General features: G+C 45.4%; 1 protein-coding gene across 11 annotated transcripts in view; it reads right to left on the bottom strand.

Moving 5' to 3' along the window:
* Positions 1-18,357, bottom strand: part of LCORL (ligand dependent nuclear receptor corepressor like) — a 164,720-nt gene extending 146,363 nt beyond the window's left edge. For 2 of the 11 annotated variants that reach the window (XM_075930673.1, XM_075930672.1), the window contains exon 1: positions 18,063-18,357. In XM_075930673.1, the coding sequence (XP_075786788.1) occupies positions 18,063-18,225 (163 nt within the window). In that variant the 5' untranslated portion in view covers positions 18,226-18,357. The remainder of the gene's footprint in view (positions 1-18,062) is intronic. The other 9 variants (XM_075930679.1, XM_075930678.1, XM_006136998.4 and 6 more) reach the window with 8 other exon arrangements.
* Positions 18,358-18,573: the final 216 nt, after the last annotated feature.

Genomic DNA, 18,573 nt, shown 5'->3' with positions numbered 1-18,573 from the left:
CAGCAGTGCTACCCCTTCCCTCCCTCTCCTGCATTCTGGAAAGCAACTGATTGCAAGCAGGGCTTAGAGCTGTGGGGAGAGAAGAGCATAGCAGGCTAAGGACCTGGAGCAGAGCCAGGTGTTGATCAGTAAGCACCACAGCTCTAGCCCCAGACTTGGCACCTATGCAAAAGCCACATATTGAACTTCTAAAGAGCCACAGGTTGGCCATTCCTGAGCTATAGAGTCTGTTGATTTCTGGCCCTTTAAACCAGTCCACAAGAAAAACATGGAAGATTTAGTCCTGCCAAGATAAAAGGTCAGAGTATTCCTGACATCAAGTGTGCCAGGGGAGGTTTAGGGTAAAGGACTGAGAGATGAATAGGCTGGTTAATGTGCAACTGTGAAGATTTTTTGTTCTTAAAAAAATATTTGAGCAGGCATGACAGCTATCAGGAATGTTGTATTTAAAGTTATACAAAATATAAATAAATGGTGTCTTGTAAGACATTTGAAAAGAAAACTGAGATCCCAAGGTACAGTAGAACATCTGACCTGTAGAAATGCATTTCTAAGCCCCTTGAGGAACTACACCATTATTGTGTGCGTGCATGACCTCAGAAACGGAAGCCCTCCATCAGGAAATGGAAGACTGTGATGGCTGAGAATGACCAAAATGAAGCTCAGTGAGCATCCCGATTTCCATTTCCAGTATTTAGTGCAGTACATCTGACTGCAAAGACAATGTCATCAGAATGTGTTTTAGGTCAACAGCTGCTGAATCTTGTCCATTTTTGCAAGTGAGTATAAGCACAGACTGTTTCCTGCTGTGTAATATTACTCCTTTTAAAACCAGTCTGGTGGAGGTATCTAATCCTGCAAACCACTGACTAACAATGCTTTGATTCAAAGACCTCAGACATGGGGCGATTATTTGCCTGCCTTCTTGACAGAGTGATTGGTGAGCTAGATGAGGTAAAAGAACACCTGTTTGGACCACATCAGGATTTCTACAATAACCGTGGCTGTGTCTTTGTTAATCAGTACTTTTGCTTATGAGAAGTTGAAAAGAATGGGTACAGAAGAGAGGCATTCCTACAAGGACTGATAACTCTGTTCGGGCACAGTTATAGGTTGGCTGAACTATGCACACTTACTGTTCCTGGCTGCTGCAAACAGGTCCATGGGTGGTGGGTCCCCCCCCCCCCCAATGTCAAACAAACAGAATATGATGGAATTTCACATTTCTGATCTTGAGGAATGTCTGCTGAGTGAACCCACATGCTGGGTTCCAAATGCTGGGAAGACAAGAATACTCAAGGAGCTGATAGAGGAGCGATCTGAGCCTCTAGCTATCATCTTTGGAAAATCATGAGAGACAGGAGAGATTCCAGAAGACTGGAAAAGGGCAAACGTAGTGCACATTTATAAAAATGGAAATAAGAACAACCCAAGAAACTACAGATAATGGAGCAAGTAAATAAGGAAATCTGTAAACACTTGGCTGTTCCCTATCACCTTGCCACCTTCCAGCATGGATTTGTAAGGAACAAATAATGTCAAACCAATCTGATAGCTTTCTTTGATAGGATAACGAGTCTTGTGGATAAGGGAGAAGCGGTGGATGTGGTCTACCTAGACTTTAGTTTGATATGGTCTCGCATGATAGTCTCATCAATAAACTAGGCAAATACAACTTAGATGGGGCTACTATAAGGTAAGTGCATAACCGGCTGGATAACCATTCTCAGAGAGTAGTTATTAATGGTTCACAATCCTGCTGGAAAGGTATAACTAGTGGGGTTCCGCAGGGGTCTGTTTTGCTCTCTTCAATATCTTCATCAACGATTTAGATATTGGCATAGAAAGTATGCTTATTAAGTTTGCAGATGATACCAAGCTAGGAGGGGTTTGCGACTAGTCTGGAGGATAGGGTCAGAATTCAAAACGATCTGGACAAATTGGAGAAATGGTCTGAGGTAAATAGGATGAAGTTTAATAAAGAAATGCAAAGTGCTCCACTTAGGAAGGAACAGTCAGTTTCACACATACAGAATGGAAAGTGACTGTCTAGGAAGGGGTATGGCAGAAAGTGATCTAGGGATTATAGTGGACCACAAGCTGAATATGAGTCAGCAGTGTGATGCTGTTGCCAAAAAAAGCCCACACACCACCCAAACCACCCAACAGGATTCTGGGATGCATTAACAGGTGCGTTGTGAGCAGGACTCGAGAAGTCATTCTTCCGCTCTACTCTGCGCTGGTTAGGCCTCAGTTGGAGTATTGTGTCCAGTTCTGGGCACCACATTTCAAGAAAGATGTGGAGAAATTGGAGAGGGTCCAGAGAAGAGCAACAAATGATTAAAGGTCTAGAGGACATGACCTATGAAGGAAGGATGAAAGAACTGGGTTTGTTTAGTTTAGAAAACAGAAGATTGGGGGGTGGGGACATGATAGCAGTTTTCACGTATCTAAAAGGGCGTCATAAGGAGGAGGGAGAAAACTTGTTCATCTTGGCCTCTGAGGATAGAACAAGAAGCAATGGGCTGTAACTGCAGCAAGGGAAGTTTAGGTTGGACATTAGGAAAAAGTTCCTAACTGTCAGGGTAGTCAAACACTGGAATAAATTGCCCAGGGAGGTTGTAGAATCTCCATCTCTGGAGATATTTAAGAGTAGGTTAGATAAATGTCTGTCAGGGATGGTCTAGACAGTGTTTGGTCCTGCCATAAGGGCAGGGGACTGGACTCGATGACCTCTCGAGGTCCCTTTCAGTCCTAGTATTCTATGATTAACATCCCAATAGCAATAGTATATGTAACAATTCCAAAGCCTGACTGCTTTTGCACAGGAGGGATGATCTTGTCCTACTTGTTTGATATCAGCTGTCAGAGAGAAGCATCCATCATAATTTTTAATGCATTTGCCCCCTTCAATAGTAGAAGTTAGATACATTTCTGGCATCCTTTAAGAACACCAAAGTTGGCACACTGACTGGCCTTCAGAGATGTACACCTGCCTTGGCTCACATGAGTGTCTAAATGTGCTCTCCAATCTAACAAGGATACATCTGTTATAACAATCATTGGGGAAAGGATAGACAAAAGCAACTCTTATACAAAGGATAGAGATACCCTCACCAATTGAGGAATAGATCAATGGTCTTCTGAGTAGTTACTGAAGCTTCTGCGTAAGAAGCATTCAGTAGCCAATCCCTACATTCCTTTTGTGCAGAGCTGAGCTACCGTTGCCAACTTTTGAATAGATTTTTGGGGTGGAGGAGCATCCTGTATTGAAACTATCCCTGATTATGAAAGATAGAAATTCACCCTTTCCGTGAACGGCTATATAGAAATATAGAGCAAAGGGGTGGGTTCCAGACATGGATCTCAGGTTGGGCGAAGAAAACAATCCTTCATAAGTAGTAGCTGGGTAACCCTATTCTTTTCTGGCTACAAGTGTTATTTTGAATTTGTGTGCCTTCATAAAGATGGCCTTACATCTAAGATTGGCCTCCAAACATTCTTTTCTTGGAACCAAAAAAATTACAGGAGATAAAATTCCTTTCCTCTGTCTTGCACAGGAACAAGTTATAACACACCCAAGAGCAGGAGAAAGCCTATTTTCTTTTTTAGAAGTTGCTTGTGAGAGGGGCCTCAAAGAGAGATCGGAAAGTAGTATTGAAAGGTGAGAGAGGGATATAAAATGAATAGAGCACCTTTTGGAGTACAGGCAGTCCCCGGGTTACGTACAAGATAGGGACTGTAGGTTTGTTCTTAAGTTGAATCTGTATGTAAGTCGGAACTGGCGTCCAGATTCAGCCGCTGCTGAAACTGACCGCCAGTTCTGACTTACATACAGATTCAACTTAAGAACCCCATGCGTCCCCAAGTCAGCTGCTGCTGAAACTGATCAGCGCTGATTCCAGGAAGCCTGGGGCAGAGCAACTCTGCCTCGGGCTTCCTGTAATCAGCGCTGGTCAGTTTCAGCAGCGGCTGACTTGGGGACGCCTGGGGCAGAGCAGCTGGAGTGCTGCTGGGTTGCTCCAGTAGCACCACTCCTCGGCGCTACTGGACCAACCCAGCAGCTCTGCCCCAGGCGTCCTGATTCAGCCACTGCTGAAACTGACCAGCAGCGGCTGAATCAGGACGCCTGGGGCAGAGCAGCTGGGGTGCTGCCGGGTTGGTCCAGTAGTGCCCAGAGCGGGCGCTGCAGGACCAATCGGCAGCGCCCCAGCTGCTCTGCCCCAGGGTGCAAAAAAAAAAAAAAAAAAAAGCCTGGTCTGCTGGGGGGGGGGGGGGGGGGGCACACTAGCCGCCCCCCCCCACCCCCCAGCAGACCATGGACACCGGGAGCAGAGCCGCAGCGGCAGCGGGGTGCCGCGCTTCTGAGGCTTTGCTCTGGCAAAGCCTCAGAAGCGCGGGAACCCGCCCGGTGCCCCTGGTCTGCTGGAGACGGTCTCCAGCAGACCAGGGGCACCCGAGCAGCTTACGAACGGGGCTTTCTCCCCCGGAGCTCGCAGGTAGCAATCCGCTACCTCGACCTCCGGGGCGAGAAAGCCCCGTTCGTAAGTGTGGATCCGACATAAGTCGGATCCGCGTAAGTCGGGGACTGCCTGTAGTCTTCAAAACCCACTTGTTCTTAGTGGTAAGTTCCCAAACATACTGGAAGTGGCACAGGCAGTCTCCAAAGATAGGAGCATTGTTTCAGCTGATATAAAAGGGGGAAAAAGGGCAAAAAGGATAGTGATTCAGAACTCTGCTGACCTGTCAAAACTAGTACACAAATACTGAAGGCTAAGAGGTAGATTTTTTCCAGTTTGTTGAACGAAACTGAAGGGGAGTAGCAGCATGGAATGCATTTGGATTACCCATAATGAAGTTCCAACTGTTACCATCTCAAATATCCTTTAGTTCTACTAGGGATGTAAAATCCTGGTTCATAGGTTAACCAGTTAAACGCTAAGTCAACCTAATGTTTAACTGGTTAACCAACTAAAGTGGGATCCAGGCCAGGGAGCTCTCCAGACCAGATGGAGCAGTCTCCATCCCACGAGGCTCCCACCTCCAGCCCCAGTGCTGAGGCTGGCTCTGCTGCCAGATTCCGGCTCCTAACCTCTGCCAGAGCAGCTCTGTCCACAGGCAGCCTGGATGCCCCGCAAACAGGAGGCTTCTCTGTGGTGCGCCACATGTGGGGCTGGAGCAGCACCCTACTCATTGCAGGCAGGGAGCTGCTCCATGCCTTCACTAAAATTCTGAGCTAACATTCCACTAAATTCCTGGAACATGGAGTTATGAATTGTTCAAGTGTTCTACAGGCTTCTAGGCACAAAAATTAATTAGATAATCTCTAATCTTATCTAGATTTCAAGTTGCAGTAGTTAAATTATGCACCAGTGAGTGTTTACTGGCCAAATGCAGCCACACAGGTCATTCTGTTTTGAGTGCAAAGGGTCTACACACAGAATGCTATAAAGCATGGTCTATTAAATTGTTTTTTGGAGCAGGTGAATATTGTGTGTTTGAATAATGTCTATTTACACTTGTTGACACCATTTCTGTTAGATTGTCTACTCGAACAGTTCTGTTCCACATAAGGATCATAATCATCTTTCTTCATGAAGAGCGGGAGATGTGTCTCCTATACACTCACCCTGGCAGTTTCAATGCTGGAAGACCACAAAGTTCCCAGTGTACCCATAGCCAGTTAAACACTGGATAAGAGAGAAAAACTCAGTATATTCTGAGGAGCACAGCCATGTGTGGCATGCGGTAGCATTCAAGATGACAACCTGATATTATTCAACAGAAAAATAAAATTAGAAAATATAATTGAAGTAATTGTTTCTTTCTAGAAAGCAAACTGGAGTGCAAAGGTAGGAGGACATCTTTCTGACTATATCAGCAAGGGCACCAGGTAACGTATCACCTCTTGAGAAAGATGTGAGAAGGGGCAAGAAAAAAAAAAAAAAAAAAAGACACTGGAGCACCATTAATCCTCATTCTGTTTCTTTAAGAATACCCTCTGCCTATGCATATTTCACTTAATCATACTTTCTGGTTTTCCTCTTTCAGGTCTCAGAAGAGGCAGATTGGGGATTGCAAGAGTGGGCCACCTGTCAGCACAAAATAGGAAAAACTTGTCTAACCATTCATTTTTCCTCAAATGAATTTCCTCAAGAAAGTTAATATTTCAAAATGCAGGAGTTATTTCAGAGCAGCAGAAGACCCAGATAATAAAATGAATGCTGGAGTGGCAAGGGAAGAAAAATGTTCATAAGAACGGCCGTACTGGGTCAGACCAAAGGTCCTTCTAGCCCAGTATCCTGTCTGCTGACAGCGGCCAACACCAGGTGCCCCAGAGAGGGTGGACCGAAGACAATGATCAAGCGATTTGTCTCCTGCCATTTCTCTCCAGCCTCTGACAAACAGAGGCCAAGGACACCATTTTATCCCCTGGCTAATAGCCTTTTATGGACCTAACCTCCATGAAATTATCTAGCTTCTCTTTAAACTCTATTATAGTCCTAGCCTTCACAGCCTCCTGTGGCAAGGAGTTCCACAGGTTGACTACACGCTGTGTGAAGAAGAACTTTCTTTTATTAGTTTTAAACCTGCTACCCATTAATTTCATTTGGTGTCCTCTAGTTCTTCTATTTAGGGAACTAATAAATAACTTTTCTTTATTCGTCCTCTCCACACTACTCATGATTTTATATACCTCTATCATATCCCCCCTCAGTCTCCTCTTTTCTAAACTGAAAAGTCCCAGTTGCTTTAACCTCTCCTCATATGGGACCCGTTCAGGGCAGCCTTATACCACACTGAGGCTGTGTACGCACTAGAAGGTTTTTCTCCCCCCCGCCCCAGCAAAAAATATGTTAATGAGGAACTCAAGTGAGATCATGACTCATGCAAATGCATATTTTCTGCCGATCTGTTTTTGCGCAAAAACCCCTTAGCATAAAAACAGATCAGCAAAAAATATGCAAATGAGATCACAACTCATGCAAATGAGTCCTCATTAACATTTTTGGCCACGAAAACTCATAGTGTAGACCTAGCCTAAGTGTTTTCCTACATACAGCCTGTAGGCAAGTCGTTTGGTAAACTAGCTCAGTACTAACAGGTGAGCAAGAGCATTAGGGAATTACACCCGGAGAAGGAATTACTTTGCTGCAATTGCAAAGCTTGCATTTCCTGTCCACACTGGCACTTCACAGCAGCTGAGTGACTGAGGCAGGATGCAACGGTAATCTACACAATCTGAGGGCATATCATCACTTAATTCCATGGAAGTTGACCTTCTGACGTCTGATTTAACAGACGGATAAGACCCAGATGGGTAGCTGTGTTAGCTTTTAAATTAAGAATAGTCCTGTAGAGTCTTGTAACCCTTTGTGTAGAGGCAGCAAGGTGACAGATGGGAACAGGAGTGGCAGAAGTGCAGCAGTCCCAGAACCAGTGCAAACCGGGATTACTTAGTCTTGGCACCGGGAGCTAACCCCACTGCATATCTGCAGTTTAAGTGTAGTAGGAACAGGGCCCCACTCCTATTACATTTGAACTGCAGCAAGGATAGCAAACATTCCCCCTTATGAACTAATTGATAAGTAGTAGTTCTGCAGAAAAGGACCTGGGGGTTACAGTGGATGAGAAGCTGGATATGAGTCAACAGTGTGCCCTTGTATCCAAGAAGTCTAATGGTATATTAGGTTGCATTAAGAGGAGCATTGCCAGCAGTTCCAGAGATGTAATTATTCCCCTTTATTCGGCTCTGGTGAGGCCACATCTGGAGTATTGTGTCCAGTTCTGGGCCCCCCCCCACTACAAAAAGGATGTGGACACATTGGAGAGGGTCCAGTAGAGGGCAACCAAAATGATTAACGGGCTGGAGCATATGACCTATGAGGAGAGGCTGAGGGAGTTGGGTCTGTTTAGTCTGCAGAAGCAAAGAATGAGGGGGGATTTGATACCAGCCTTCAACTTCCTGAAGGGAGCTTCCAAAGAGGTTGGAGAAAGGCACTTCTCAGTAGTGACAGATGGCAGAACAAGGAACAATGGTCTCAAGTTGCGGTGGGAGAGGTCCAGGTTGGATATTAGGGGAAACTATTTCATTAGGAGAGTGGTGAAGCACTGGAATGGGTTACCTAGGGAAATAGTGGAGTCTCCATCTAGGTAGGACCAATCCCAACTAAATCAACCCAGCCAGAGCTTTGTCAAGCCGAGACTTAAACACCGCTAGGGATGGAGACTCCACTACTTCCCTAGGTAACCCATTCCAGTGCTTCACCACTCTAGGCAAAACCCACTTCCTCAAATGAAAGTGAAGAAAAAAAGGGGGGGGGGGGGGAGAAGAGAGAGATCCTTCCAATTTACAACAGAGAAGAAGAGAGGGAGGGAAAAAAACTGTCAAATTTAGTGACAGTGCTAATGAGGCTAATTGAGTGTACTGTAAGTGTCCCCTACTTGGCTTTTGATGTCATTTGCCTGTTGACTATAATGGTCCATCCAGTTCACGTCTGAACAGGCCATGGGAGATAGTGTCACATTTGCAGATCAAGGCCAGTTCCACAGTATCTATCTGTAATTGGTTCCTGAAATTCCTTTGTAGAAGAATGGCTACTTTAAAATCCATTAATGGTTGCTCAGGTAGGTTATAATGTCGGATATCAGAAATCTGCAGAAGCACTTGTGACCATTTACCCTAGTTAAGACCCATACATTGAATGCTAAGGGCAGCTCCAGCCAGCACCTGTACTCCAGCCAACAGGAGTGTTCGCCACCATAGGCCTCCTGTTGTAGTGGTGCCGCTATGCTTGGTTTAAGGTAAGCCAACCGTAGCTGGAGTTGCGCACCTTAAACCAACATTCCAGGTCTAGTGTAGACCTGGCCTAAGTAAATCACAACAGTGGCTTAAATAATTCTCCACTGTTGGAAAGAACTATGTATTAAATAATTTTAAAGGAATGCAAAGGAAATCTAAAAATGGTCATACCATAAGAAGATCTGAACTTTGGGAAAGTCATTTGACTGAGATGAAGACTTTCCATGAGAAAAGCATGGAAGAAGGGCTCACTCAAGGACAACCTGGAAGGAGAGCAGCCAGCTCAGAGTCATGGAACAGTCTTTTGCAAAAAGCATTATAGATCCTCCACAAGATTCAAAACCCATCTTTTCACCAACACTTTCCAAAAGTATAAGAAGAAAGAAGCCCAAATTCTTGATTTAGACACTCCACTGATTTGAAAAATATGTATCAAAATAAACTCACTAGAAAAAAAGGAAAGTGAATATTTTGTATTCATCATCCAAACTGAGGTAAGTAGAAAGTTAACAGATTTGAAAGTTTGGATTTTACAATTTTATTAATATAATATTTTTAGAGAAACATACAGATGATGTTTAAATAGACTGTCTAGACTGCCAAAAAAAGTGAAGAGGATATAAAAAAATGGTTCCCTCTGAAGACAACTGAAAAAACACAAGTATATTTTCCCCAATATTACTTTTAAAGCTAAGTACAGTAAACTTCAGATAATCCGGCACCTTTAGGACCCAGGGGGTGCCAGATTATCAGATTTGCCAGACTATGGGAAGTGGGGGCTATGAGGGTCTGGGGTGGGGGATGCCACCCTAGACCCCTCATAGCCCCCCCTTTCCGATAGTCCGGCTCTGCCCCAGGCGTCCCTGATTCAGCCGCTGCTGGTCAGTTTCAGCAGCAGCTGAATCGGGGACGCCTGCAGCAGAGCAGCTGGACTGCTACCGGGTTGGTCAGGTAGTGCCGACCCTTGGCGCGGCAAGACCAACCCGGCAGCACCCCAGCTGCTCTACCCCAAGTGTCCCCAAGACAGCCACTGCTGAAACTGATCAGGGGCTGACTCCAGGAAGCCCGGGGCAGAGCAGCTCTGCCTCGGGCTTCCTGGAGTCAGCCGCTGGTCAGTTTCAGCAGCGGCTGAATGGGGACAGCTGGGGTGCTGCCGGGTTGGGTCCTGCAGCCCCGAGGGACAACGCTACGGGACCAACCCGGCAGCACTCCAGCTGCTCTGCCCTAGGCGTCCCCGATTCAGCTGCTGGTCAGTTTTAGCAACGGCTGAATCGGGGAAGCTGGGGGCAGAGCAGTTCCAATGGTCCGGCTGCCCGGAGCACTTCCGGGTTCCTGATGGTGCCGGACCATCAGGAGTGCCGGACCAGCTGGACCATCAGGAGTGCCGGACCATCAGAATTTTACTGTAACTGCAATCACACAATATCTGAGACAGTGATAGAGCAACTCTCCTCTCAGTTTCTCCCTTCATTGACAATGAGGAGAGAAATAGGCCACATTGAAAATGTTGGAGACCCACTGAGCTAAGGAGATTCATTTTGATACTAAGAGATTAGATTGAACACTCTCTCTACCCTTAGTGAATCAAATATATAAATACTTCAGCAGTGAAATACAGAAAAACCATCTGTTTATATTAGACTTTACACAAGCTACATTAAATAAATTACATACCAGAACTACATTTCAGAAGTTAAGACTCCCAAGTCAAGCACTTAAAAGTGAGGAAGTCTCCGAATTAAAAAAAACTGTTCATGTAACAATCTTTTAACATTTTTAATGTAACTTTCTAGGGGTATTTTAAGCAAACTGAAGAAACAAACTCCATCATGTGAAACCATACTGACCCCCCGCATGGGACATCAGCAAGGCTGGGACCTTCCGATCCCCTGTGCAGATATTTAGCAATAGTAACTTCATTAGCTTAAGTGGGCATGCCTCTAGGGAGGAAAACATATGTACATGAGTAGGTTTAACACCTACTAGACAAAGGAACACTGAGATTCTAGAAATCTGGGTTAAAATTTCAGGTTCTGGAGGAGTGTTCCCTCTAGTGGCTATAAATCTCTCTACCACTATACTCCCAACCTGTCTATCTCCATCTACCTGATCCCCTCTCCATATACACTCCATTTTAATCAGGCTGGTTCCATCATTTTGTCTATGCTACCTGGACAATAAAGGAGGAAAACAGAAACAGTTTTGTTTCTTTCATCTTCAACGCCCAGCAGCCCCCAGCAAACAAGAACAGTTGCAGAGAAAATCCTGCTCAGTCCCTGCCACCCAAGATAGTGAATGCTAGAAATGTTAAATTTAGGATTAATCAGTTAATCAAGTAGTCCAAGAATTTGCAACTCCCAGCATACATGCCACAAGCAGTACGGTACAAAAGCCAATTTCTACTGGCACGCAGGGCAGGAGCTCAGCCTCACCACCCTCTGCCCCACCACGCAGTGGGGAGTTTGTGCTACAACACCAGCTCCGGCTTCCTGATGAGGGAGTGGGAGCAGGAAAGGCACACGAATGTGTCCCTGTGCTGCCTCCTGCTTCGGGAGGGGGTGGAGCGGGGCCTGGGCCTGCTTCACAGAGCTGGAACACATGGCACACCAGAGCGTGGGCTGTGTTTGGAGGTAGGGAGCCCTTTCCCCAGTGCCCCACTGTGCCCAGCCAGGCTGGAACCAGCCCGAGGGTCTGCATGCCCCAGCCCCAGAGCTGCAGCCTGCAAGCAAAGTGCTAGCCTGGGCAGAGAGGGACAAGACTCTGCCCCACACGTCGCAGTGTTGCTCCAGGGAAGTTGCAAGTCCCAGCGCTGCTGCCCTGCCAGTGAGTACACTGGGAGCACAGGGACATGGGGGCAGGAGGAGGAGGATGCAGGAGTAGGATGGGAGGGGGGCAAGAGATCAGGCTGAGAGATCATGAGGCTGAGGGGAATGAGGCTGGAGCAGAGGGAAGATGTGAGGGTGATACAATTTTACTTTGCAGAAGCTGCACTTTCCCTTACTCTCCATTCCTTTACCTTCCTCCCCAGTTAGCTATTTGGCTGCATTCTCACCCTCTCACCTGTTCTGCCTTATTTCCCCAACCTCCTCCCACCTCCAAACTCCTCTTCCTACCCCCATCCCACACCCTCTCCTGCCACCAAACTCCCTTCCAGACCCTACCCTCCTCACTCCATCGTGTACCCCCATCGCTATCCCACTCGCTGGCAGCCCTATCTAGGGTTACCAGATGTCCGGTTTTGAACTGGACAGTCCAGTATTTGAGCTTTCATTCAGGAAACAAATTGAGACAATATAAGTCTCCAGTATTTTCTAAATAAGGTGTAATATAGATTGTGATGAAATGTCATGTGGGTCTGGTATTTTTGTTGAAACCATCTGGCAATCCTAGCCCTGTCCCACACATTGAACCCCTCATTTTTGTTTGTATCCCAAAGCCTAAGGGGGTCCCCAAAACCCACTAACTCTGGAACCCCAGAAAAGTAAATCCAGCCTATGGGAAACCCTGAACCTCAGTCTTTCCTGCACTTCCTCCCCACCCATGGGACTGGAGCCAGAAGAGTAAGATGTCTCAGTTGGGGGCCACATCAGGGAGGGTTGGGATTTTTTTTGGAGAAGTTTTTTATTTTGGCTTCTCACTTGTGTGGTCCCTGACTGATTTTTCTGTGGGTCCTGACACAAAAAGGTTCCCAACCCCTGCCATAGATAAAGAAAACATTGAAACTTTGTGTTAGACATAATATTTTACTTTATTTAAAAAGAAGTTTGATAAACTAATGGGAGAGTTAAAATGCTTAATCTGTTTAATAATTTAAATTAGCCAATTCTCCCCAGCTGCAGCACTAGCAAAATGGCTGTGGCATAATTCTGTATTTAATGGTGAGTTTCCATTAGCATCTGGTAATCTGCAGCAAGATTCACATTGAACCATGTGGTCCACAGGGCGGGCAGTAGAGAGAGCTCCTCCCGGGAAAGCGGCTCAGCCCAGGGCAGGAGGGTTAAATCTTGGCATGGCACTTCAGAAAGTTTGCTGATCTCCGCAGTAGTCTACGGAGTTTCCATTAACTACTCAATTAGTTGATAAGGGGTAGTGGGGCATTCCCTATGCCCACTGTGCCTCTGCCTTTTAAATGATGTAAAAAATTTAAAAGGAAGGGGCACAGCATTCAGGAGCTGGCCCGAGGGGGGACTGTGGCACCTCTGCAACCTCCCTCCCACTGAGAGGGTGTTTGAGGTGGGGGGGGGGGGGGGGGGGAGAAGAGAACAAGCTTTTAAGCCAGCCAGCCTCCCCCCCCCCCATTTCTCTGATAAAGGCAGTCAGGGGGGAGAACTAGTTCCTTACATCCCTAGTGCATGCACAACTCACGATGTCATGCAGAAGATCTGTGGGGAAAGAGAATGCTTGGTGAACACAGAGTTAGAGAGTTTAGATATAAAACTTCTAGGCTACGTCTTCACTGGCCACAATTTCCGGAAAAGGGATGCAAATCAGGTAAGTCAGGATAGGGAAATCCGCGGGGGATTTAAATATCCCCCGCGGATTTAAATAAACATGTCCGCCGCTTTTTTCCCGGCTTGGGGAAAAGACGGAAAAAAGCGTCTAGACTGGCACAATCCTCCGGAATAAGTAGGAATAAGAGATCCTCCGGAAAAGGGCTTTATTCTGGAGGATCGCGCCAGTCTAGACGCTTTTTTTCCGGCTTTTCCCCAAGCCGGAAAAAAAGCGGCGGACGTGTTTATTTAAATCCGCGGGGGATATTTAAATCCCCAGCGGATTTCCCTATCCTGACTTACCTGATTTGCATCCCTTTTCCGGAAATTGTGGCCAGTGTAGACATAGCCCTACTGAACTTCTGTGAACTGCAATTTCAGAGGCGGACAACGTGACCAGATTCAGGTAAATGTTCATGAGAATGGAACCAGGGCAACTCACCTGAAAATGAGGGAATGGGAGCGGGAAAATGTTAAGTCCCTGCTCTGAAACAGAGGCACTAGAACTTGGGGCTTTTTAAGTTTCACTCCAGTTAAACAAGGGCAAAAAGTTCTCTCATTTTAGCTGAAGCTTCCAAAGAACTGAGCTCAAGAGACACCCAGTATGAAAATTTCAAACTCAATGGCTATTTTGCAAAGTCATAAGAAACTAAGAGCAAAGACTTATAAATGGAATGTGTCAACCTTAACTTCAATAAACCCTAAATTATGATTCTAAAGTAATTCATAATGTTAATTTTAAGAACTGCATTTCTACATCAACCCTTAAAAATTCATACTGGTAAGTAATCCCAAAAGGTAACAAACACTCGCAATTCCAAGCAAAATGTTTGACAACTGTGGGTGCTTATTCTCCCACCCCATCAGAACTATGCCCCTAATAAATTTTATACAGTTGGAGTTAAAATGATACGTGACAATTACCACACACACACACAGTTTAAAAAGGAGCCACACTTCTGTATTGCTATCATTAAACCTATTCTGAAGAAGAATGCATGAAACGTCCGTTTCATAGTTCCATGCTCATAAAGATATAAAATTATCAAGCCCTCTCAACTCAATGGAACGCAATTAGGAAATGAATGAATGTTATAAGTTTTTATTCAAAGAAATAACAGACCATTCCTGCAAGTATCCTGATAATTGCTTATATGGGATCACTTTCAGTTTAACAGAGACTTTTTCCGAATCCACATCCTTCAAGAGCTATTACCAGACAAGTTTATTGAAAATCTAAACTCCATTTTTTAAGGTGAAGAATTTTGTTCAAGATCTTAAATGTTCTTGTATTTTCATTTAGAATTGCTTAATTTCTTCAGTTTCCCAAATTTGAACCAAAAACTTCAAATGTATAAAAATGTCCAACTGTTCACTAATGAAAGAAAGGGTTTGATTTTATTCCCTAATCTCACACTAACTAGCACCTTATTCTTCATGGAGTCATTTGATTAAATTAACACTAGTACTCAATAAAACCTAAGATGGCAGAACTGAGTCCCTTATTCTGTGGTACGGTTTACCCTTCCTATAAAATTAGTATAGGATTATCCATCTTACAAAGATAATGCAACACTGAAATAACTCACGCAAATCATTTTGAGATCCTCAAAAAACAAAACAACTCTACACACAGACGGTAAACTTAAAAAAATAGTCTAACAGGAAAAACTTAAAAAAAGTCTAGTAGCACCTTAAAGACTAACAAAACATATAGATGGTGTCATGAGCTGTGTCATCTGAATAAGTGGGTTGTGCCCATGAAAGGTCATGATACCATCTACATGTTTTGTTAGTCTTTAAGATGCTGCAAGACTTAGTTGTTTTTTTAAGTTTTTCCTGTTACAGACTTAGTCTTTACCTACAGAGGGGTAGCTGGGTTAGTCTGTCATCAATAGATTATGGGACATCAGAAACGAACTGATAAGGCTTGTTTAAAAACCCAGATTTCCCTCCTCTACATAATCTGTTTTGTTCTGCCTCTTAGTTTGTTACCCTTTCCTTCAATTGCTCTTCTCCCTAACTGAACTCCATCAAGTTCGAAAAATAGCAAAATCCTAAGAGTGAATTATTTCAATTCTCCTGCCCAAACACTTTGACATTGTCTACACTGTCTCTTAGCTTAGAGCTAGTACTTAACTGAGACAGGGATCATGACTAAACATTAACCTATAGCAATGTACTTCCTCCTTAACAGTTACAATTACTATTAGTTTAGTATCAACAATGTGTTCTGTACTGTAGGAGAACAAAGTCAACCTCTACCCTAAAGAATCTCCAAGAGACAAAGCTAGCAACAAACAGAGCACTATATGACAATATGGTGGCAACTACTAGGAGTTCAGTAGGTTTTAGTTTTGCATTTAGAGAACCATAGCACATTCGCACCATTAAAACAAAAGGGCTTGCACAAAGTGCTTGTTAAATACAATAGGACTGGAATTTGCTGCAGCAGCATAAGGAGGATAAACCAGGCATGAAGGCAATCTAGGAATATAAATTTAATTTAAGTAACCATTTAAATTTAAAATTGTATTGTTTAAACCTTACCAAGCTCACAATTTACCTCTGTCAAGTGTGGAGGATGCTGTCCTCAGAGGTGGAATACAGTGGGCTAGGCGATTGTTTGTGTGTGCATAGCTAGGCTCAGAGCAAGGCACAGAATGCCTATCACTCACTCTCCCAGTTATTAGGTGCTAACTCATGCAGCTAGTTTGGTGGATCTTTGCCACGCTGCAGTACCAGGATCGATCCAGGTGTTCCAGTGTATCCACCACTGTAGCCTTTTTTAAATGCAATACCAAAAATATGAAAATCCCACAGATTTAAACCAATATATACTGAAGTTAACATTCAAAACAACAGTAAGATTAATACTTATTAGATAAGCAATTAACAGTTTACATCCCCAAGGCAGTGAGGGGAAAAAAGTTACACAGAGAAGGAAAAATTACAAGAGGAGAGTGAAAAAGTAAGATGTGGGCAAAGTAAAGGAGTTTTGGTTATTCTGTATCTGTTTAACTGAACTGAATTATTTCTAGCAACATTTTTAAATGAACCATCAAACTTTAAAAGTCACAGACAACTTCACATTAAGTTGAGTGAACATTTCAATAACTTGACAAAATTTAAAAACAAAGATTTTTCAAAATATCTGTTTGATTTGACAAGTTTCTATATTCATTTGGCTAGTAGAACTGGAGAGTGATGTCATCTGGGCTTTTCCTATTTATCAACAACTTGCACCTTCAATTGGACCCAGTCATGAAGATATATTTTTGTATTTAGGTCTTGTTTTTTTATTCCATGGAATACAAGTCAGAGTGGAAAAAAGGCTATTTGTCTTATTTTTTAAAATGATATCTAAGCATTAATTCTATGCAGAAACACAAAGTTTTCCCCACCAGTACTGTTTGAGCAGCTCACTGAACTACTCACCTCCTCCCCCTAAAATACTATAGCTACATGGAAAAACAAAAGCCACACACACACACTGCAAGAAAATCTCATTTACTTGAAAGAACATTTTTCACCTGCTAACATCAAGAGAACGGGATGACTTGCTGTTTCCTTTTAAAGTAACATAAGTTAGAGGGCTACAGGTTTATTCAGACAATTAATTTGCAATGCAGAAGACAGTATTCATGTAAAGTACATATCAGATATTTAATTCATACTTCAATCTTGATCGGACACACAAAAATGCTCAGAGAATTCAAGTCACTCAGCTATCTAGATGGGTTTTCATGGTTCAGCCATCGGGGAGATCAATGCAGAGTGCTACCAGACCATTTGTTGTTTATTTATGCCATTTAAATAATGTTTTACCTGCCTCCCCGATAAGCAAGATCTCACTGTGGTCATTACAAATGAACACTTTCCTCTCCCCATCCTTCCCACCCCAAATATTCACCAACAAGCAAAGCAACCAGAAAAAAAAAAAAACTTTTCAGAGATCAATATGATAGAGCACATCATAAATAAGAAAGGGGATCTAGCAGTTATTCTCTATTCCTTCATATATTCACCAAAAGGCAGAACAAATCTTTTTGGACCTAGGAGCTGTCTCCAGTCGCAGGTATCCATCCAGCAGCAGCACAGCGCGGCTGGGCATCAACGGACTCCCCCCGCAGGCCGAAACAGGGTGCTAAAGCGGGGTCGGCTCTCTAGTGTCCTCTCCCAGCGTGGGGATGTCAGCGCAGAGAAGTTTGAAAGGCACCCAGACCTGCCATCCCCCGGGGAGGTCACGTGACACAGGGGAACAGCACGAGAGCCTCTGGACAGCCTCGCGGAGGGAGGGGGGGGCAGGAGTGAGGGGAGAACTGCCGTCGCCATGACAACTTCCAAAGGGGGGGGGAGGGAAAACTTCAAATCCCAACCGTCAGTGCAGGAGCTGCTCCTTAAAGGCGCAAACACACCCAGATCCCATTCTCTCCCCCCGACACTCAGGGTTGGAAGGAGGGGGCAGCCGCTCGAGAAGGCGCCTAGACAAAAGGACCCGGAACTAGGAAGAGCCAACCTGTCTTTCCCATCCCGCCGAGTTCAGCCCCAAGGGGCTCGCGACTGCTCCCCCTCCTCCCCCCGCGGAGAAAACCCGGGGCTCCAAACCTTCCTCCGCTCCGGACCGAGACTCGGGAGCGCCGCTTCCTCCCGCCGGGAAAGACTCCTCAGCCGGCGCTACCCTCCCTCCCCTGGCAGCGACCCGGACTCCGGTCCCCGCCTCCCCCCGACCCCGCTCTCCCGCGGCAGGGGAGCCTCCCCTCTCTTACCCACACAGTGCATGAGGCGGTGCCGCCAGGAGTCGAGTTCTCGGCGGACTCCCCTGCGCTCCGCCGTGCAGCGGGGGCTCCGGCACTGAGGGGAGGAGGAGGAGGCAGCGGCGGCAGGAGGAGCGGGAGCCGCGGCGGCCATTCTGTCTGTTTCCTTTTCCATCTGCCTCTGACCTCACGCCTGCTCATTTACATACGAGCGCGCGCGCCACCAGAAGAGCGCGTGCCCGCGCCTCCCCCTCAGCGGCCTCCGGGAGGGGGAGCGCGAATCGCCTGCCGGGTTTGGGAGGGTGATGGACACGTGTCCCCTCCTCTGTCCAGACGAGGCAAGTCGCAGTCTCGTCATACCAGCTAGCAGCCACGGCTCCTCCCGCACAGGTCGGAGATGAAGGAGCGACTGGAGGACCAGTGGGGTCCAAAGTTCCTCCAAATTATTGGGCTGCTTTGGCAACTGGCGGTAAAATGGGTCCGTGGCAGCCCGTGGACTACGAATCCCCAAAGGCACGATGCC

The sequence above is a fragment of the Pelodiscus sinensis genome, chromosome 5 (genome assembly GCF_049634645.1).
Source record: "Pelodiscus sinensis isolate JC-2024 chromosome 5, ASM4963464v1, whole genome shotgun sequence".
NCBI lineage: Eukaryota > Metazoa > Chordata > Testudines > Trionychidae > Pelodiscus > Pelodiscus sinensis.
This window is presented reverse-complemented; position numbering and strand designations above follow the sequence as displayed.